The sequence below is a fragment of the Pan troglodytes genome, chromosome 12 (genome assembly GCF_028858775.2).
Source record: "Pan troglodytes isolate AG18354 chromosome 12, NHGRI_mPanTro3-v2.0_pri, whole genome shotgun sequence".
NCBI lineage: Eukaryota > Metazoa > Chordata > Mammalia > Primates > Hominidae > Pan > Pan troglodytes.
In genome coordinates, this window is record NC_072410.2 from 77,282,784 (window position 1) to 77,306,254 (window position 23,471).

General features: G+C 36.2%; 1 protein-coding gene across 4 annotated transcripts in view; it reads left to right on the plus strand.

The window, feature by feature from the left end:
* Window positions 1-23,471, plus strand: part of SRBD1 (S1 RNA binding domain 1) — a 222,113-nt gene that overhangs the window by 185,167 nt on the left and 13,475 nt on the right. For all 4 annotated transcript variants that reach the window (XM_009442416.4, XM_024354336.3, XM_063789122.1 and 1 more), the window contains exons 17-19: window positions 6,422-6,528; window positions 7,777-7,953; window positions 12,327-12,506. In XM_009442416.4, coding sequence (XP_009440691.3) covers window positions 6,422-6,528; window positions 7,777-7,953; window positions 12,327-12,506 — 464 coding nt within the window. The remainder of the gene's footprint in view (window positions 1-6,421; window positions 6,529-7,776; window positions 7,954-12,326; window positions 12,507-23,471) is intronic.

Sequence of the window (23,471 nt, forward strand, 5' to 3'; positions counted from 1 at the left end):
TTCTTTCAGAGATGCCCTGCCCAGAGGGGAGGAATCTAGAGAGGCAGTCTGGCTACAGTGGCTTTGCAGAGCTGCTGTGGGCTCCATCTAGTTCAAACTTCACTGCAGCTTTATTTACACTGTGAAGGGAAAACCGCCTACTCAAGCCTCAGTAATGATGGGTGCCTCTCCCCCCACCAAGCTCTAGCATCCCAGGTTGACTTCAGACTGCTGTGCTGGCAGTGAGAATTTCAATCCAGTGGATCTTAGCTTGCTGAGCTCCATGGGGTTGGGATCTGCTGAGCTAGACCACTCGGCTCCCTGGCTTCAGCCCCCTTTCCAGGAGAGTGAATGGTTCTGTCTCACTGGCATTCCAGACACCACTGAGGTATGAAAAAAAAAAACTCCTGCAGCTAGCTCAGTGTTGCCCAAATGGCCGCCCAGTTTTGTGCTTGAAACCCAGGGCCCTGATGGTGTAGGCACCCAAGGGAATCTCCTGGTCTGCGGGTTGCGAAGACCATGGGAAAAGCGTAGTATTTGGGGCAGAGTGTACCATTCCTCACAGCACAGTCCCTCACAGCACGGTCCCTCACAGCTTCCCTTGTCTAGGGGAGGGAGGGAGTTCCCTGACTCCTTGTGCTTTCTGAGTGAGTTCCCTGACTCCTTGCGCTTTCCACCCTGCTTCTGCTTGCCCTCCGTGGGCTGTACCCACTGTCTAACCAGTCCCAGTGAGATGAGCCAGGTACCTCAGTTGGAAATGCAGAATCACCCGCCTTCTGCATTGATCTCGCTGGAAGCTGCAGACTGGAGTTGTTCCTATTCGGCCATCTTGCCAGCTACCCCCTACTGTGTGATTTTTAATGGCATCAGAATAGTTCATTGTAGGGCTGTTCCATAATTTATTTGTACAAGTCACCTCTATGTGGATATTTAGATTGTACACATATACACACCCCTTTGCGCAAGTGTCTTGCTATTTCCTTAGAAAAAATCTTATATATGAAGATACTGCATAAAGTCATATGTACATTTTTTAGAATTGTTGTGAGGATTCAGTTACGTGCTATTATAAAGCTTTACAACAATGCCTGACAGTAAAATCTCAAGGAGTTTTGATAGTATGGTGATTGTTTTCATTGTCTCAGTCTTGCCGCTTGACTTTGAGCCCCTAAATAAGGTGACTGCTTCAATTAGAAAAACATCAGAGATCCTTACTCAAAGTGGCCTGAACAATAAGGAAATTTCTGATTCTTGATTAAATGATAAAGAGATTTTATTACAGGATGCTCAGGGGGGCTAAGTACAGAACTCGTTAATTCAGAAGCTCAAGAGTATCAATGAAGAAACAGTCTTTCAATGTATGTTACCTGCCATTCTCGCTAAGTTAGCTTTTCTTCAAGCTAGTGCCATCACATGATACAGTGCTTACTGAGAGTCATACTTGAATCAAAAGAAGAAAAGGCTAGTTCTCTCTCACTCTATTTAAGGGCAGTGAAGTCTTTTTCTGAAGTACCTAGCAGATTTACCCTCACATTTCATTTGCCATTATTGAATAAATAGAATGGGACCACCATGATTAGCTTAGACCATTGTTTTTCATACCTTTTGATTTTGACACACTAGGAAATACATTTTACTTCATCATGACGAGGGCACTTATCACACATCACTTCTGTTTGGGTATATGTATGTCTGTCTTATACAATTAAATGTAATTCAAAATAAGTTTCTCAAAATAATGCTTATCTTTACTACTGATTGTAAGTTAAATGCTATTTTACTTATGTTTAAATAGGTTTTTAATACCTAAATACAAAAATTTAGAACAGATTTAACTTAATGTATAGATATGGGCTGTTCATGAATTTTTTTCAGTCTGGAATACATGAGGACAATGCTATGAGCATATATAGTACATGGTTGAGCCGTTTTTTCAAATTTTGAGTCAAGATTAAAAATACCTTTTTACACAAACAGGTCATTGTGAGTAGCAAATTAATCTTAATAATAATTTATTCAGATGAGATTCATCAATGAATTCTGTACTTAGTAGGAGGGGATTACACAAGTGTATCAATACCAGGATTTGAAGATCATTGGGAACCATCTTGGAAGCTGCCTAGCACAAAGTATGAGGCAACTAAATGCAGTATGTCATCCTAGGTTGAATTATGGATTGGGAAGAAAATGCTGTAAAGAAAAATGGAGAAAATTGATGATTTGAGCATGGGTTGAATGTTAGGTAATATTATTACATCAGTATGTTTTCTAATTTTAATAATTGTATTATGGATATGTAAGTCAATGTTTTTGTTATTTGGAACTATACGCTGAAGTATTTATGTGAAGGAAGGGTAATAAAGTTTTAGTACTATTCTTGCATGCCTTCTCTAAATTTGAAATTATTTCAAAGTTAAAATTTAAAAATGTGAAGAGAGATTGTTTTAAAATGAAAACAATGTGAGTCTGGTTCTTAAGTTCATACATACTGAATACATTATATGTATGTCGTGTATGTCAATCCTTTTAATAGGCTGTTGGATTTAGTTTATTAGTATTTTGTTGAGGATTTTTGAAATGGTATTCATAGGAAATCAGTTCAAATGTAGGTTTCTTTCTTCTTGAGGTATCTTTGGCTTTGGTATCAGGGTAATGCTGGCCTCATAGAATAGGTAAGAAGTATTAGCTCCTCTTCTATTTTTTAAAAGAGTTTGAGAAGGATTGGTGTTCTTCAAATGTTTGGTAGAATTCACCAATGAAACTGTATGGTTCTGAACTTTTTTTTGTTGGGAGAGTTTTGATTACTTATTGACTGTACTTATAGGTTTGTTCAGATTTTATATTTCTTCTTGAGTCAGTTTTGGCAATGTTGGTGTTCTTAGTAATTTGTCCATTTTTTATTCTCTTACCATGTATCTGGTTTAATGTATATGGAACAATAATGTGTTTTTGCATTGTGTAGACACATCTGATTTAATTTTATGTGAAGTTACATTTAAACCATATAAAATAAATCCTCCATTAAACTGCCTTGCCTTGCATATCTAACCTAAAATGCATTTATCACTTGAGCATTCCATTTGCTTCACATTCACATCAATATTTGTTATTTTCCATTGTTTTCATTTTAGCCCTGTGGTAGGGGTGTTCCAAGTGATTTTGTTTTTTAAGTTTGAAGTTTTATTTCAACACTGTCATCTACAAGAATATCATTACCAACAATACATCTGGGGTCCGTCATTTTTATTGTTTTGCACATTTATAAAACCATGTTTTAAATCAAGCTTATTTTAAAGTCTTATGGTTATTATTTTCTATATAAAATGTGGCTCAAGTCAAGTCAGAGATTACTGATTGGAGTCAACATTTTCTCTCAATTTTGTCACTATCAACACTTCCAAATCTGGTAGTTGGGCTTGCCTCTGTAGGTTTTACTTCACTATCTTTTTTTCTTCTGAGTATAGAGTGATTCATTTTAAGGACTGCTTATACTAAATCAGTTAAAATATTACAGTTGCTGAGAATTTGAAAAATTTTATACTCAATAACATTCTTTCTGAAAAATACACTGAAAGTTTGTAACTAAACTTGGTTGAAAGAATCAGCTCTTTGCCGATAGATAAACTTCTCACATGCTTTGCTTTTAACTCTGCAGAATTACTCTTTAACCTCTTCATTATCGTCAAATTGACCATCCATGTCAGAAGATCAAATGAGTTATCAGTGAACCAAATACCTATTCCTGACCAATTTATGTTGTATTCCTCTCACATGATAGTCTCAATTGGCTGCATTGTTCATTCTATTGTTCATTCGATGTTAAGGGTATATACAATATACTCTATGTGGTTTACTCTATTCCTTTATTTTTTTATGCCGGTGGCAAATCACTGATTTAATTTTATGATCCACTAATTGATCATAACCCTCAGTTTGAAAAACATGGATTTTAACCAGTCACCATTGTCTGTGGGAGGTGGGACCAGCTTTTCCAAAGCATATGGCCTTGCAGAAATGGGATAAATGCTAGACACACGGTCAGGCTTCTGTTTGAAAGGAGGAGAAGGGGTTGACAACTAGAGGTTAGGATAGGCAACCAAAATAATCTGCTGCAGAGACTGTCGCTTACTCATTTAGCTGTCCTAAGCATCTGATGTGCTAGGAAGTACTGTATCAACTTGTTTCCCTTATTCTAATGGCTCTCAACGATTATTCTTCCTTTTTCCGGTTTGTTTGTAGTTTTGTGTTCCTCAGATATTTTTTCTTGTTGCTATCATTGTGCTTGCCTTTACATTGCCATACTATCTCCTACCCACCCATTTTAAAAAGTTCCCTTTTCATTTTGCTGCTTTTCATCTGCTTAGACAAAAGACTAGCTTCTTAAAAGCTGTGGCTCAGAGTAACCAAGTTCTCAGTAAGATCTAAGGTTTTACTTTATGATCTTTTTCATGGTGATATTTGCTTATTAGATTTTTTAAATGACATCCAAAATTTTTAGCTGCGGCCTGGCTAGTTACCAATAAGCTATCTCTGAAATACAGAAGTGCTCCTGTACCCTTCAGTCTTCCAGAACAAAAGCTTCTGCTGTTATTAAATGGTAATAATGTAATCACAATACTTGGGGACTCTACTAGATTATATTCCTTGTTTTCCTTGATGTTGGGTAAAGAGAAGTCTCCTGTCCCACAGATCATTAATTTTAGAATTATGAGTAATAGCGAATGTATTCATTGTTGTAACCTAGCTTCAGTTAGTCAACAAATACTTTAAAATATTGCATTTCATCAATTGTAAGATGCTCATTTTCTGACTTTTTTTTTTTTTTTTTTGAGACGGAGTCTCACACCGTCACCCAGGCTGGAGTGCAGTGGCACGATCTACGCTCACTGCAAGCTCCACCTCCTGGGTTCATGCCATTCTCCTGCCTCAGCCTCTGGAGTAGCTGGGACTACAGGTGCCCGCCACGGCGCACGGCTAATTTTTTGTATTTTTAGTAGAGACAGGGTTTCACCGTGTTAGCCAGAATGATGTCGATCTCCTGAGCTCGCGATCCGCCCACCTCGGCCTCCCAAAGTGCTGAGATTACAGGCGTGAGCCACCACGCCTGGCCATTTTCTGACATTTTAATACCTCTGAAATCAGAATGCAGCTTACATTTAATGGTGTCCTACAGTTGCTGTTGTCCCTGTGGTAAATCATGGTGTAGTTTCCACATGAACTTGGTTGCTAATCCTAGAGACATGACTGAACTGCACACCTTTCACTGTTTTAGTTAACAAACCATTGAATAATAAACCATTTAAGGACCTTTCAGAAAAGGAGTTTTGTCACTGTCCAAGATGTCTTCTGTTAATAACCTCTGTTAAGATTCAGATAGTGCTACCACCAACATGGCACATGTATACATATGTAACAAACCTGCACGTTGTGCACATGTACCCTAGAACTTAAAGTATAATAATAAGAATAAAATAAAATAAAATAAAAAGATTAAGATAGTGCTACTATCATCAAAGCTTGTAAGAATGTGCATCTGAAGCTTGAAAGTCCCAGAGACAACAGAGGATTACTCTTTTAAGAAATGCTACGTTATCAAGGATCTTGATAGTATAAAAAACAATACTGCATGGAAAACCTTGACACCTATGATTTTGAATATAAAAGTGATCAGAAGAGTTGAACACTGAATGTGAAGAAATTTTAGGAATAGCTTAGCCAGTTTAGATTGCTTATGTTTTCTTATTTGTACATGATATATGGTTCTTACGGTTTCTAAATAAGTCTAAAGAGCTCTTTCAATATTTAAAAAATAAATAAAAAATGTAAGCAGTAAGAAAGCATGTGTCATGGTTTAATTGACTATTTTCTTCCTTAGTGGTATATAAAATGGTGCTTCATATAAACAGTAGTGTCTTCAATTTGATGAAACGAGTTTGATTTACTGTCTTACTGTTATTTTACTGCTTCCTATTATAACATGTTTTCTTCTCCATAACACTGTAAGGCCGTGCATGAATGGTAGAGACTATGTCTCATTGTGATCTAGCAGCCACAGTATTATCCGGGAACTTGTTAGAATGCAAATTCTTAGACCCCACCCTAGACCTACTGAATCAGGAATCTGGATGTGGGTGTGTTACCAAGCCATACAGGTGATTTTAATGCAAGCTTAAGTTTGAGAACCACTGCTCTGGGCACAATTTCAGGCAAGGGAAAAATACTGGTACTGTTATATTCAAATTAGGTATATATGCATAGCTTAAAGAGTAAGAAGCCACAGATGCCTTGACTTCAGCTTAATTCTGCTAACAGTGTGTCTAAGAGGAATGAAGAAATTTACCATGGTGTGTGTTAGCTAACCACCAGTAATATAGGCAGAGTAATGGAATAGTCCAAGAACTACATCTCCTTCACTTTTAATATTTGATCTTTGTCTTTTCAGCATGACGTATCCCAGACTTTACTCAAGGCAACACTGGACAGTGTTGTAGAAGAATGTGTCAGCTTTGTGGGAGTGGATATTAACATCTGTTCAGAAGTTTTGTTAAGGTGAGACAAATATGTGGCTGAAGATCACAGAATCTTGAGTTTAACTGGCTATCCAGTCCAAACTCGGCTAGAAGAAGGGAACACGTGTATAAAGTTGTCAAGTAGAGAACATCTATGGGTTTATACATTGCTTTAAGTAATCAGAGGGGAAGACATCATTTAAGAAAAGAATTATAACAATTCACATTATCATTTTTAATATTGCAGGTCTAAAGTGAAGAGCATATGGTAACCATTGAGTGTATTAGTGTTGCTAATAGAATTTAAATAAGGTTAACATGGAAAAGAGCTGTTTCCCACCACATGAGAGTAGAGATTTTTCACTAGTTAAGCCTCTTGCATGCATCTGTCAAACCTGGCAGTAACCAAAAGATAAATTCTGAGGGTTCAAGTTATGGTTACCATATTTTTACCCTGATTCCACAAGAAACCTGTCAAAATTTTTATCATACTATAATCACATGTTATATAATCTTCTTTTCCCCCATGGTTTTAGAAGAGCTGCTTTTTTGTTCACAGTTTTGCATTTATTACACAAGTCTGCTAATGCAGCATGAAATTCCCTGATCTGGACCGTTTTCACTGAAACAGGTATAGCAGAAACTATCCCTTACATTTTAAGTTGTTGATTTTCTAACACATCTACAAACATTTCATAATTTCAAATATGGAATTTCATAATAGAGTTGAGATTCTCTGAAATAATCTTTTAACACCAAGCAAACTACCTAATGATATAGTCTTTGTATATAATTTATACTAACCATGACAATTATAGATAAGGGCCTTTCTGTAGTTCAGCTCTATATTACTGAGAACAGGCTAACACACAAAAAAGGTAGTACAACACAGTTGTAGCTATTATAACTTCTTCTAACTCACTTTGTATGTATGCTGAAAAAAACAGGCAAAATTATTACTTTATCCAGAAACATAAGGAATGTGAATAGTATAGAAAAACTAAGGAACATTTTTTTCTTGCATCAGTGTTAGCCTTCTTACCAGCATCTTTATGACAGCTATTGGTTTTGTCATTATTTTTTTATTCTGTTGTCCTTCTTTCCTCTTGCACAACTCTTTTTTTCTCCGTTTTTTTTTGTTGTTTTTTTTTTTTAACTCCCTTTTGGATTAACTTAACTTAGACGTATGAGGATATGTCATTGCAGTCGTTTTTATGATCCAAATGTTTTATATCATTGTCTTTTCAGATGAGATCTTTTTTTCAGTTTGCTTATTTTTTTTTTCTAGGCATATTGCAGGACTCAATGCCAACAGGGCCAAAAATATTATTGAATGGCGAGAGAAAAATGGACCCTTTATCAACCGAGAACAGCTGAAGAAAGTGAAAGGGCTGGGCCCAAAATCCTTCCAACAGTGTGCTGGCTTCATCAGAATCAACCAGGATTATATCCGAACATTTTGCAGGTGATTATAAGTATACACTTTGATTCTATTGTCAACCTCCTCTCTTGTTACTGTTACCTATCCTACCACTGATTAGTGTAAAATTTTCTAAGTGTCCATTGTTCATGCCTTCATTCAGTTAAGTGTTGAGTGACTGTCCTTTGGTAGGCATTGGGAATACAACAGTGAGCAAGTCAGCAAATTCCGGATTCTCATGGAGTTATATTTTAACATGTGATACAGGCAATAAGCAAACTAGTAAAATTAGTACTTTCAGATGGCAAGAAGTGCTATAAAAATTAAAGCAGGGATATGTGACACTGTCTTAGGAGAGTAATACAACTACTTTAGATTCGTTATTTTTTGAAAACTTATTTGAGCAGAGTTTTGAATGAAATGCCATCCAAGGATCAGAAAGAGAGCATTCCAGGCAAAGTGAACACTAAGTGTGCACAGTCCTAAGGCAGGACCAACTTTGGTGTATTCAGGAAATGAGGCAAAGGCCCACACAATTAGGGCATAGCAAATGGGAAGGACTGGTACAAGATGAGGTGACAATGGTGACTTCAAAATGACCACTTTATATTGACATAGCTGTTCCCTAAGCATAGATATGTTTCCCCACTCCCTCCTCACTGAAAATGGACCAAAGCATTGATTATCAGTTGTGTGGATCAAGAGCTAAATTTCTTTATTTTCTAATCCTGAAAGCACAAAAGCTTGTTAGATAAACTTCTTAGCATGATATAATCATGAAATAAGAACATTTACGTATCTGCTACTTTGGGACTACGTGGTTAATTCATATGGACTTTGTAATTTTGACAAAATTATAATAGAGGTCATATGGAAGATAACCTTTATTCTGGAAAAGACTGATTAAGCCTCACTAGAATACATTATAAAGCTATGGAAATTAAACAGTTTGCTTTTGATGTAGGAATAGCACAGAATAAGGTCTGAAATCCACCAAAACATAGTTAGAATTTAGTTTGTGGTAAAGGTGACATTTCAAATGGTAGGGTAAAATTGATTAATTATCTAACAAATGATATTATGACAACTGCCAGTAATTCAATATGTGTGAAGGAAGCTATAGTCCCACTTCTCACTCCTATACCCAGATAAATTACAGATTTGTCATAGACTTAAATGTCAAAAAAAGTAAAAAACTGTAAAAGCACCAGAAGAAAACATGGGGAAATCTTGCAGAGCATTAGAGTGATGGAAATTCTTTCTAAATAGATCATGAAACCTAGAAGTCACAATTGAAAAAAATTGAAGATAAAATGATTCTGTTTTTGTTAGTTTATATGTTCTTTGAACACTTGGTTAGAAAACTCACAGCATAGGCCAGGAGCCGTCGTTCACCTGAGGCCAGGAGTTTGTGACCAGCCTGGCTAACATGGTGAAACCCCGTCTCTACTAAAAATACAAAAATTAGCTGAGCATGGTGGTGCTCACCTGTAATCCCAGCTACCCAGGAGGCTGAGACAGGAGAATTGCTTGAACCCAGGAAGTGGAGGTTGCAGTGAGCCGAGATCATGCCGCTGCACTCCAGCCTGGGCGACAGAACAAGATCCTATCTATCTCAAAAACAAACAAACCAAAAAAACACCAAAAAACTCACAGTATAAAAAAAGAACAAAAAGTAAAAGATGCCTCTCAAGTCTCACTTGAAAAAGTTTCTTATATGTTGCTTCCAGAAAGTAAATTTACAGTTATGTCACCTTGTATGTATATGTTTATTATTTTAAAAATGTATACACAAGGGATCAGGCTCTGCAACTATTTGAAACTTGCTTTATTTGTTTCAGTCTTCTGGATCTCTTTCCAAATTATTACATATAGATTTCTAATTTTTTATTCTTTATATTGTCTGCATAAAATTTAATTGTATGGATGGGCTATAATTTAGTCTAATCAGTGTCTTATTGATGAAGCTTATTTTAAAGCCTTGTACTTTTCCAGCTGATAATTAGGTACTTGAAGATTTGTGACTGTTACATCTCATGAACTATAGGTTTATTCAGAATGGAATATTGCTACCACATTTAATGTTTTTTGCTTTGAAATTTATTTGCTAGCAATGTTACTGTATATGCCTTTTTTTTAAATTTTTATACTTTCTATGACATTTAATTTTTGATATGGCTCTTAGAAACACATAGCTAGATTTTGTGGTTTTACTCAATCTGTTATTAATACATTCATATTTGTTGTATTTATATGTTTGGGCTTATTCTTCCTATGTATTTTGCCCCTCCATCATGCTTTCTGATTCTTCTTTTCCTTTTACGCTATTTATTAGATTTATCAGTTAATAAGTTTTCTGTTTCTCTCCTTGTTTTCCCATCTCATCTTTATCTCTCCTTAGTGATTTCAAAGTTGTACATCTTCTATTCTTATGATCATCCTTAAATTGGTTTTGGACTGACCTCTGGAGTTAATAGGTGTCTGTCCTCTTAGAGAAGACTAGAAACAGGATCCTTCCCAATCTTTCTCTCTTCAACTCTCTTTGCCTCCCATGATAAGATGATCTGGGATTTTAGTTTCAGACTCCTCTCCTCTCCTCTCTCCTCTCCTCTCCTCTCCTCTCCTCTCCTCTCCTCTCCTCTCCTCTCCCCTCCCCTCCCCTCCTTTTCTCTCGCTCTCTATATATATTTTATACATATATAAAAATATTTTTAAGTATATTTTTGTTTTTTAACCTATATATACGTATACAGACTATATGCATGTGTATATACATGTGTATATACATACACACACATACTATATATACACACTCCTGCATATATATAAAATATATTCTTATAGATGTATATTTTTTTAAATGTGTGTATATATACATATACACACTATATGTGTGTGTATATACATACTATATACACACTATATGTGTGTGTATATACATACTATATACACACTATATGTGTGTGTATATACTATATACTATATACACACTATATGTGTGTGTACATACTATATACACACTATATGTGTGTGTACATACTATATACACACTATGTGTGTATGTACATACTATATACACTATATGTGTGTATGTACATACTATATACACTATGTGTGTATGTACATACTATATACACACTATATACACACTGTGTGTACACACACACTATATACACACTATGTGTGTACACACACACTATATACACACTATGTGTGTATACACACACTATATACACACTATACATACTACATATATACTATATAGTGTATATGTATATATGTATATATGTGTATATACACATAATGTATATATATTTACATCATTCATGAGCACTTATTTAATTTAATCAGTTTTTGTGGTTTCTGCACTGTTTTTTGTAGTTCATATTATCATTTTTCTTTGATTTATTGGTTTTTGCTAGAATTAATCCTTAAGAAATTCTTTTAGAGCTTGGTATGGGTTGTACTTAAGTCCTTACATACCTGCAAATGATTTCAATTTGCCCTCCTACTTGAATGCTAATTTGACTAGGTATGCGATTCTAAATTCAAAATCATTTTCTCTCAGAACCTTTAAGATATTGTTCCACTATGTTCTGACATCTGATGTTTGCCAGTGAGAAATCTGATGCTAGTCTGATTCCAGATCCTTTTAAAGTAATGTTTTAATTTTCTCTCTTGAAAGCCTTTTAGAATTTTAAAGATTATTTATATTGTAAAGTTTATCCATGATATGTCAAGTATGAGTCTTTTTCTTTTCTTTTCTTTCTTTTTTTTTTGAGACAGTCTCTCCCTCTGTTGCCCAAACTGGAGTGCAGTGACAGGATCTCAGCTCACTGCAACCGCCGCCTCCCAGGTTTAAGTGATTCTCCTGCCTCAGCCTCCCAAGTAGCTGGGACTACAGGCAGGCATGCACCACCACACCCAGCTAATTTTTTTATTTTTGGTAGAGACAGGGTTTCATCATGTTGGCCAGGGTGGTCTCGAACTCCTGACCTCAGGTGATCTGCCTGCCTCGGCCTCCCAAAGTGTTGGGATTACAGGCATGAGCCACTGCGCTAAGCCAAGTATGAGTCTTTTTCTATTCATCCTGTTCTACACTCAATAGATTCTTTTGAGAGCTTGTTTTTCTTAGCTCTGAGCAATATTATTTTGTTTCCCTACATTTTCCTCTTTTCTCTCTTAGAATGGCAATTATACAGACAATCAGTTCAGAATGTTTTTGGCTTTAAGTAACAGAAAGCCCTTTTCCCAGTGATTTAAACAAATAAGTGGTAGTTTCTATGAAGTGAAAGGTCAAAATCTGGTTGCTGTTTTTGCATATTTGTATGACAGAGAAGTAAGCACATTTTAATTTGAAGACTTTTCTGCCCAACCTTCCCCTTTTCATAAATGTGGTTTTTTCTGGTTTTATATAGTCAGCAAACTGAAACTTCAGGCCAAATTCAAGGAGTTGCTGTGACATCTTCAGCAGACGTTGAGGTCACAAATGAGAAGCAGGGCAAAAAGAAGAGCAAAACTGCAGTGAATATTTTACTGAAGCCAAATCCTTTGGACCAAACTTGTATTCATCCAGAATCATATGACATAGCAATGAGGTAAGTCTGAGGTCCATGTGGGAATTCTCCATATCCAGAGTGAGTTCTTGACAGCAAATGGCCTTTGTTTTGGCATAATGGAAACTGAAAAATATGACCGTTTAATGTGACAACATTTTTCAGAAGTTCTGCATTGCTGAGTTATGTGGCACATTATTTTATTTCAGTGAGGAATGAAACCATTACTCCTGGAGCATTGTCAAGCTAATAAACCCTGATACTAATGGTGAAGTGTGTGTAATGGAAATTGCATGGCACTCCCCTCTGTTTGTTTTGGAAATTAACAAGACACAATTGACTAGCACCTGGCATAAAACTTGTGCTTTTCTAAAGATAAAACCCTTTTGAAAGTAAACAACCAACTCAGCTTTCTTAAGTAATATTATCTTTATTGGTTATTAAAATCTTAAAATCTAAGAAATGATGTACTTTTAGTGAGTATACATTAACAGAATGACATGGGGGAAGTTTTTGAGTAAAAGGGAAGTTTACGGCATAAAAAGAAAAAACTTTTTAACAGCATATTTAATTAGCTTTAAATTTTTTTAATTAGTTCAAAAACAGTGACTTGCTACATAACGACATTTTTTAAAGATTCTTACTGAATTGTATGACAGTGTAACAAATATAGTGAATATTTTAACTGTTATTGAATCTAAAATGAGATTTTTGTTTTAAAATCACTTATATTTGATTATTTTAGTAAATGTCATTAATTTGCTTTCTTTTAAAAATATTTAAAAAGACTATAGTATATTATAGAAAACTTAGAAAAAAGAAATAAAAAATAATATTCTGTGAACATCCAACTAGTTCCTGGTTTCCCCCAACAGTTTTATGATGAAAAAATTTAGCCATACAGAAAAATTGGAAAAAAAAATTTTTACAGTGAATTCCTATATAGCCACACCTAGATTTTATCATTAACATTTTATTCTATCTGTTTTTCCACATATCCATCTACTTATCCATCCATCTTATTTTTTTTGTCTTGTTTTGTTTTGTTTTGTTTTTGAGACAAGGTCTCTCTGTCACCCAGACTGGAGTGCAGTGGTGTGATCTCGGCAACCTCTGCCTCCTGGGTTCAAGTGATTCTTGCGCGTCAGCCTCCTAAGTAGCTGGGGTTACAGGTGTGCAGCACCACGGTCTGGCTAATTTTTTGTATTTTTAGTAGAGATAGAGTTTCGCTATATTGTCCAGGCTGGTTTCAAACTCCTGGACTCAAGTGATCCACCCACCTTGGCCTCCCAAAGAGCTGGGATTACAGGCGTGAGCCACTGCACCTGGCCCATCTTATGTTTTTGATGCATTCCAAAGAAGATTGCAGACAGACATTGGTACACTTTGCACTAAATACTTAAGCATTCATATAATTAACTACAATTTGATAATTCTTTACGATTTTTTTCTTTTGAGGTCACATTTACATAACAATTAAATTTTAAGTTTATATTAGCTGAATTTTGACAAATACCTACTTCTGTGTAACCAAACTGCTGTTGAGATCAGGAACATTTCTATTATCTGAAAACATTCCTTTATACCTCTTCCGATCAGTTACTGCCCCAACCTCCCAGAGGTAACTACTTGTTTTGATTTTTTTCTACCAAAGGTTAGTTTTCTCCCTCTACCATACAATTGTACTCATCTGTGTAAGGCTTCTTTCAGCATCGTATTTAGAGATTTATCCATGTTGTAACAAGTACCAGTAGCTTATTTTTTATTGCTCAGTAATATTCCATTGTGTGAATATACCACAGCTTATCTATTTTCCTGTTAATGAAATTTAAGAGATATAGGAAATACCAAACTTTTTTATACTGTCTACTCTCAGTACAACATAGAACACTTTCGTGGCCTCTGGTCACCAAAATATGTAGGGATTTCTCCCCTCCAACCAGTCAATTCTGCAGCAGATTATCCAGCAGACATCACCTGGGTGTCCTCTAATTTAGTTAATTTCTGACACTATCTACCTGGAAATAGTGTCAGATCCCACAGGTTGAGGGCTCAGAACTACAAGATTGCTCCCAACTTGAGAGGTCTGGTTGTGACCTGTAACTTCAGGATTCTTATGACCCTGGAGTTCAATTAATTTGCCAGTTTGCAGAACTCAGGGAAACATCTACTTAATGTTCATCCACTTATTATAAAGGATATTACAAAGGATACAGATGAACAGCCAGATGAAGAAGATGTATAGGGAAAGGTATAGGGGGAAGGTATATGAGGGAAAGGATATGGAACTTCTACATGGGCATACTACCCTCTAGGAACCTCCAGGTGTTGAGCTATCTAGAAGCTCATTGGAACCCAGGCCTTTTGGGTTTTTAGTAGGTTTCATTACATAGGCATGATTGGATCATTGGCCATTAGTGATCAACTCGACCTTCAGCCCTTCTCCCCTCCCTGGAGGTTGGGGGTCTGGAACTGAAGGTGACAACCCCTCTAGTCACTTGTTTGGTTTTTCTGGTGACCATCCCCTATCCTGAAGGTATCTAGGGGACCCCAGCTACCAGTTGTGTCATACAAAAGACACTCTTATCTATCACTGGAGATTCCAAGGGTTTTAGGAGCTTTTTGCAGGGAAACAGGAGGAAAGCCAGATATGTATTTCCCAATATCACATGAACCTTGCTTATTTCCAGTTTTTGGCCATTGTGAGTAAAACTGCTGTGAATATTCTTGCGCAGTTTTTTTGTTGTCTTTGACCTTTGTTTTCATTTATCTTAGAAAAATACATACGAGAGGAATTGATAAGTCATGAGGTAGATGAAAGTTCAGTTTTCTTGGAACTCCTCTGGTCGTACCATTTCACATTTTACACTTTCACCGTGAGAATTCTGGTTACCTTGCATTTTTGTCATATGACATTAGGTGGTGATGGTTGTTTTTAGCCATTCTAATGTGTGTGGAAAGATCTATGTGGTTTTAATTTGCATTTCCCTGGCAACACTGAACACTTTCTAATGTGCTTACTAGCCATTTTTATATCTTCTTTGTGAAATATTTGTTCATATTATTTGGCCATTTTCTAATTGAATTATTTGCCCTTTTATTATTGAGTTTTGGGGGTTTTAATATATTCTGCAGATGTAAAAATGTACTTTGTCAAATATATGATTTGTGAATATTTTTTCCCAGTTTGTGGTTTACCTCTATTTTTTTAGAGACAAAAAAAATGTCATATTGCTGTCTTAATAATATTTATCAAGTCTTTTAGTCCATGAACTTATTATGTCAGCATTTATTTAGGTCATCTTTTATTTCTCTAAGCTGTGTCTTTTAGCTTTCAGTGTACAGGTTTTACATGTGTTTTATTAAATGTGTTATATGTTTTTCAACACTATTGTAAATGGAGTTTTTAAAATTTGCTGCTACTTGTTTGTTGCTAATATATAAAAATACGAGTTTTGTATAATAACCTTATATGCTGCAGACTTGTTAAATTAACTTACTAGTTCTACTAGGTATTTGTACATTCCTTAAGTTCTCCTATATAAGTAGTTATGTCATCAGTAACTATATTAAACTTTACTTCCTCCATTTTAGTCTTCATGCTTCTTTTTTTTCTTTTATTCTTTTTTTTTTTTTTTTTTTTTGCCTATTGCAATGGCCGGGACCTTCAGTACAGTGTTGAACAGGAATGGTGAGAGTAGATATCCTTGTCTTGTTCTCAACTTTGGGCCATGGTTCAGATTTTTTTTAATATAAAAAAAATTGTGGTTCCATAATAATTGTATTTTTAGTGTTTGATGAGAAGGTGCATATGTGCACAGGGATTCATAGACTTCTTGCAATAATTCTGAGGTGTACATGGAGACTAAATTATCATTTTGTTCTGTGCAAATCACTATCTTTTTTGGGGGGGAGGGGGAGAATCAATCGGAGGGGATGTGGACAGGGTCTCACTTTGTCACCCAGGCAGGAGTGCAGTAGTGTGATCTTGGCTCACTGAAGCCTCAACCTCCTGAGCTCAAGCAATCCTCCCACCTCAGCCCCAAGTAGCTGGGACTACAGGCATGTGCTGTGCCACCATGCCCGGCTAATTTTTGTATTTTTAGTAGAAACGGGGCTTCACCATGTTGTCCAGGCTGGTCTTGAACTCCTTCGCTCAGGCAGTCCTACTCGGCCTCCCAAAGTGCTGGGATTATAGGCGTGAGCCACTGCACCCGGCCAGTATCTTGTATAATGTATGTTTTTGTTTGTTTCCATAATCTAGTTATAATATGGTTTAGAAGTTTTTCAATTTTTGTTAATTTGCTTTCTATTGTAAACACATTTTTTTTGTTTCTGCATACCCCTCTCATTAAAAGCTAGATAATGTTTCATCAACTGATTGAACTGTAACTTATTTTAGTTATAGTAGTGCTAATAGTGGTTCGTTGTGATGGATTCCTAGAAGTAGAATTACTCTACCAAAGGGCTTAAAAGTCTTTGTGGCTCTTGAAATACATCACCAAGTAACACACTGATTTATAATGTCATCAGCAATGTTCAAACCTGAAAAATCTTGAATTTCTCCTGTAAACAGGACTTTTTTTTGCCAGCTTTGATGTGGTCCAGTTTCTGCATGTGAAATATAAATGCCCTGCTAGCGACTTCACCTTTCTGTCTGTTTCCTTTGGGACTAAGCTTGTCTCTCAGGAGGGGAGGGTATTTGTGAAGTATTTAGTGGGAAATTTCTTCTGTTGCAGTCCAACTCCTGACCTTCAAAACCTAGAGATGATCGCTTCTCGGCCTTTTGGCTAAGATCAAGTGTAAAACCTAGAGATGAAATTAGCAATTTATCTTGCCATCCCCATTATCCAGTTTGGAACTGTGATAGTAATTTCTGTCTATTAAGTACGCTTAGTTTAAACATCACTCAGCATAGGTAGTTCATACTCTATATATTCTCACACAAGTGTCTTCCCAGGGAAGAAAAAAGCCCATTTAAGATGTGATTAGGTCATCATTGGTTTGATTTCAGTTCTATTAAAATAATTTTTGTTGCAGTACATTTAATGTTTTAATTATGTCAGAAAACTATTGGAAATAAATGGCTTTAATGTCACCCTTCCATAATATCACCCACATAAATACATCAAAATGTAACATGATTATGTCTTTCTTTTCATGTTTATGATAGTCTGTCTCATATTTGTTTTTAGGAAAATTGAGATTATGATATTTTATAGCCTGAGTTATATAGTGGTTTAAAGAAAGTCAACTTTTTTGTTTATATTTATTATTTATATAATTTTTTAAAGGCCTTATTTATATATGAGTTCTTTGAATATTAAAGCCCTTTGTTATATGGACTGGCATTTTTTTCTACTTGTTTACCTTTTATGTCTGCTTATAATGTTATGTTTTTGAAGTATGAATGTCTAGTTGTTATGAACTAAAACTTTTTCTGGTTTTTATGCAAGTTGTGTCTTAAGATCCCTCATCTCTAAGATGAGTTCAGTGTTCCCCATATTCTTTGTGTTCTTTACTTTAATAATTACTCTGAATTTTGTTGGTGATGACTTTATTCATCACTTAGAATGTACAGAACACTGTGATAGGGGCTGAAGTATATAAAAATGAATAGAGGTGATTATGCTCTCAAGGAGCCTAATAACTCCTTGGGGAGGATAAAATTTACATTCACAGGTATCACAGTATAGTGCTGAACAATTAGAAAGTACCCTTTGTGAAGCACAAAGGTTGTTCCCAGGAAAAAGAACTCATTTCCAAATAGGGGAATCTTGTAAAGTTTTATGCAGAAGGTTACATTTAGGCTAGGTTTTTAAAAATTTCATTCTGTAGAAAGAGGCATTTAGAAAATTGGAGACAGAAAAATATAGCTCAGGCTAGCTTTGGAATAGTTAATGGTCCAGTACAAACAACCTTCATTGACTACTTCCTCATTACCAAGCATGTTAGAAGCATCGTCATGTTTAAACCTCACACAGCAACCCTGTGAGGTTGGTACTATTATTATTCCCACTTCTTCAGGTATACAGAGTCTCTGATAGGTAAGTAAATTGCCTAAGCTGACTTAGCTAGTAGAACCAAGATTTGAACTAGATCTATGTCACTTTAAAGCTTGAGCTTTTAACTAGGCTACAATGAAAAAGCTAGCTTGCAGCCAGATTTTAATGAAATCATAATGGTCTTTCCAATTAAAGGTATTGTACCCTAAAGACTCTATGTATTATTCTGCACAGAAAAGTAACAGGGCTTGTGTTACATGTGCTTCTTAAGAAGAAAAAAAAAATATCTGGAATATGCTGTCTTTGAGTGTTACTCTATCATCACGTGGCTGAAATTTGACACTGCCTTTTCTTTCAAGGAAACATTACCCTGTCCAATAAATGAAACTGTGCCGATTTATTTTATTAAGGGGTATGTAGGAAATGGATTCTTCTCTAGAGTATGTAGAATTTTATGCTGTTCTGCTGCAGATATGCTGTTTCCTGAAGAATATTCCACTAAAAATAATTCCCTTCCATCATGTTTTTTATATGAGGCATGTGTTTGCTGTCTTATTTTAGGAGAGGAGTATGGTACAGAGCAGGAGTAGCGTGTTCATCCTAGAGCCAGAGCAGGGTTTTCAGCAAGAGGATGGAGGTAGAATGTCAATTAAATATGGCAAGAGAACCCATGTTATAGAATATATAAGGGGAACATGGGATTTAGAGTATTGCTCTACACTGTTGCCACAAATAGATTTTCCCTCAATAGTTCTTTGAAGCCATTCTATTCTAAATTCCTTTTACTTGTTTCACTGTCTTCTGACATTCACCTGGTGACACTTCTTACCTCACTGAAAAAACTCAAAACTACCTTGCAATCCTGTCTTCAGATTGTCTCTGTATTTTTACTCCTTCTGCCCCATCCTTCCCTACACTGCTCCTCCATGTCTTGATTCTCTTTCCTTCCCCACCCTGACTTCTGCCAGGTTGCTGCTGAGGACTCCTGACCTTGCCCATTGTATTGATCTCTGTGTCTTAATTGCCTCACCTCTAAATGTGAGGGGTGGGGGAGTGGCAGCCAAATGAATAAGGTTTTTTATAATAGCTTTATAAAGCTTTATAACTAACTGTCTCTTGTATCTTTAATGTCTTCACTTCTCATCATTTTTGGCCAAAGATGTATTATTGCTGGGGTCTCCCTATTCCTCACTTCCGAAAAGCTAGAAGCTGTGGCCACCTTTTATCTTACTTTCCCTTAGACCTTCTAACCCATCACTCCTTTTCATTGCTGACCCTCTCAGAACTATCTGCCTCTAATTCTTTCTTCCTGCTTTCTCCCAGTCCTTTACAATTGGCTTCTATCCTTACCCCTCTTCTGAAATTATTCTCTCGACTAATGACCAGTCGTCTCTTTCCATGCTTAACTCTTTTACCCATTCTGCCACATTTGACACTCTCAACTTACCGACCTTCTACCATGACTTTTATGTTGTCTCTGGTTTCTCTTTCTCCTCTGGCCCTGTAGATGTATATATTCTTCAAGCTTTTGACCTTCATCATTTTTTCTACTTGTTCTACTTGCTTCCTTGGATGATTCTACCCATACACATGACCATCTGTGTCTCTTACCTGACTATATAATTCAAATCCTATGTCTTAACATCCCTAGTTCAGGCCTTTCTAAGCTCTAGCCCAACCTTTCTATTTGTCTGTGAGAGATTTTCTCATGAATATCTTAGCAATGGAAACTCTATGTTTCTAAAATTGAAACTTGTACCACCCCCCTTTGTCCCTCCTTTTACAACTCCATCTTCTTGTATCATCAGTCCTCACTAGCCCCACACAAAAACAAGACAAACAAAAAAGGCTCAGTAATGAATAGTTAATGGCATGAATCTCTTTCCATTAACTTAGGCTAGAACTGACAGAATCTTTCATTTAAAAAAGTCTTTTGAGTGATTGCCATATTCCAAGTACTGTTAGGCAATCTTGGAATACATTCAAAGATCCCTGCTCTCAAAGAGACACAGTATACAACCAGCATAATAAATAAATTATACAGTGTGATAAAATGTTGTGGGAAACAGGGAAAGAGCAGAGTAATGGAATAGGGATTGCCAGGATTGTGGGTAAGGGTTTGAAAATTTAAGTAGGGTAGTCATCGCAGGCCTCATTGACTTGGTGACATTTAAGAAAAGTCTTGACGGAGGAAAGAGTTAGCTGTGCAGATATCTAGAGAAAGAGTTCCAGGAAGAGGAGCCAGACAGTGTGAAGGTTCGAATGTGGGAGCAGGCATGACATGTTCAAGGAATAACAAGGCAGCCAGTGTGGCCAGAGCAGAGTGAGCAAGGGAGAGAAAAATAGGAGATTGAGTCAAAAGGGCATTGGGAGGCTACTATAGGGGTTTGACTGTAGTTCTGAAAGAGTGATATGATCTGATTTACATGTTAAAAGGATCCCCTTGTCTGCTGTTTTAAGTCCACTGTAAGGGGCAGTGGTAGAAGCAGGGAGACCAGTTAAACTAATTGCTGTAATCCAAGAGAAAGATGATGACTGAGATCCAGATGATACAGCAGAAGACATGGTGAGAAGTGTTCAGATTCTGGATATACTTTAAAAGTAGAGTCAATAGGATTTACTGAAAGATTGGATGAAGGATATGAAAATTAGTAACTGGTTACAAATGGCAAAAATAATATGAATACTAGAGACACTGTGGAGGATGAAGTGGAAACTCACTGTATTGGAGGGGAGTGGAAAAGGGAAAAGTTAAAGAACTAAACAGTGATTACTCCCATAGTGATCTCATCTGGTCCCATGGCTCTAAGGACTGTCATAAGCACATTACTCCCAAATTTATATTCTTAGCCCAAAACACTCTTCCAGACTGTATCTGCCTACTTAAGATCTCAAACCTAATATGCCTAAATCTGAACCCATCTCTCCCCAAAATCTTCAACTATAATCTTTTTCATCTCAGATTATTTCAGTTCATCCTTTCAGCTTCTCAGTTCAGAGCCTTGAAATCATCTTTGATCTGACGAGATATCCTTAGCTGGAAATGAGATCTTTCTCCTTGAACAACCTTTATGCTTCACTAAGGGCATTTACTAATTTCTTACCTCTGTTATGGTATCTGTGAGTATAAGTTATATCCTTCCTACTTTGGGAGGCTCCTGGAGGGCATAAATCACCTCTATTCATTTTTATATTCTTCAGCCCCTGCCACAGTGCTCTGCACGTTCTAAATGATGCATAAAATCATCAACAAAATTCAGAGTAAATATTAAAATAAGAATACAAAGAATATGGGGAACACTGAACTGATCTTAGAGATCAGGAATCTTAAGACACATCTGGCATAAAAGCAAGAAAAATAATGTTAATTTTTTTCATTAAAAAGCTGCTTTTGATGTACCCCTTGGTTACTCCACCATACCCCACTTACTCATAATAGGCTCAGATGGTCAAAAAGGAGTATAACATAGTAGAATATCATAGTAAAGCCATGAGCTCCTTCAATTGTCCTTGTCTCTGCAAAATAAATAATGCATCTGAAAATTTGGCACCAGATTTACTAAGCTAGTGACAATTAAATTTCAGGTTAGTTTATAATTATTGGCTGTAAGCTCCAATAGGACATGGATCATAAGAGCCTGTTTTACCTCTCTATCCCTTGCACCTGACAAATACTGATATGGCAATGTTTGATGAAAAAATAAATGATAGAAATTAATAATGAAAGATGACTACATAAAAGAACACTGAGGAAGGGAACTACTCAGGAACTGATAACTTCAGTAGAACAAAATGAAATGTTTAGCTTTACTTTAATTCATATATTTTTTTTTGTATAATCTAAACTGGCTGTGGTCAATGCAGTTGTATAAACAAAATTGTTGGTAGAACACATAGATCATCCTTTCCTAATGTTGCCTTTCCTAAATATTGTGTAAGTACTTCTTCCAGAATCTCTTGTGGATTGAAAAAATTTCAAGACCTCCCCAAACTGAATCCCATTTGCCTTCACAGAGCATTGTATCCAGGGCCAAGGCCCTCCTAGATTTTGCAGACTAAAAGTCTAGAGACCATGAAAAAGGATTTCTTACCGTTTTCTGTCGTCATCCAGAAACTGTCATGTCTGTGTGTGTGAGTGAGTTCGTTGTGTTGTGTACCATAAACCATAAGTAAAATTGCTGCTATATTAGTAGAATGAGACCCAGAAACAGCCTATTTAGGGGTTATTCTCCCCACTACTACCCCCTCTGTTTTTGTCCTACCATTTGGGTTGATCCAGAGCGCTAAGGCAGGTATCCGATTTCCTCTTTTTCTTGAATAAGGTGCCAGGAGTAGTGCTTGGTGCTGCAGATGATGCTGATTTGTATGTGCCACAGTGAGACCTGGCACTCTCGCAGAGAATCTGCTGTATTAAGAATTTGATTCACTCCAGATAGTTAAGCTTGAAAGTGGTTGTGCTCTTGATTTAACTTGAAAAATATCAGGAAATTTAATGTCAAGACTGTCACTTGGCACTCATTTTGATAAAGCATTGGCTAGTATTTGTTATTTCAATTTTTCCCATTAGGGAGGAATTCTAATACTAGTTTCTATAAGTGGTTAACAGCCTGTGTAGCAGGAATATCACATGCAGTAGCATTGGAATGGACCAGGTAAATGTATGTCAAGGAATGATTTGTATCAATACCTGTTTGTGATATTTGTACTATAGGATTTCCTTTGTTTCTGCTGATGTGCTTATTTGTGACCCTTACAATCAATGTTGAAAAGTATCAGAGAGTAGACAGCCGTGAATGTAAAATTCAGGTCTGGGACAGGAATAATCACATAGCAAAATATTTATTTGGGGAGGGAAGAAACTTCTGTACAAAAGCCAAACAGTGTTTTTCTTTAATTTACTAAAAACTTGTGTCAGGTTTTTAGAACCAAAAGTAGATTAACCCAACAGATACACAAGGATTCCGTCATGAGATAAATGAATATAAAGGTTCCTAACTGGTGC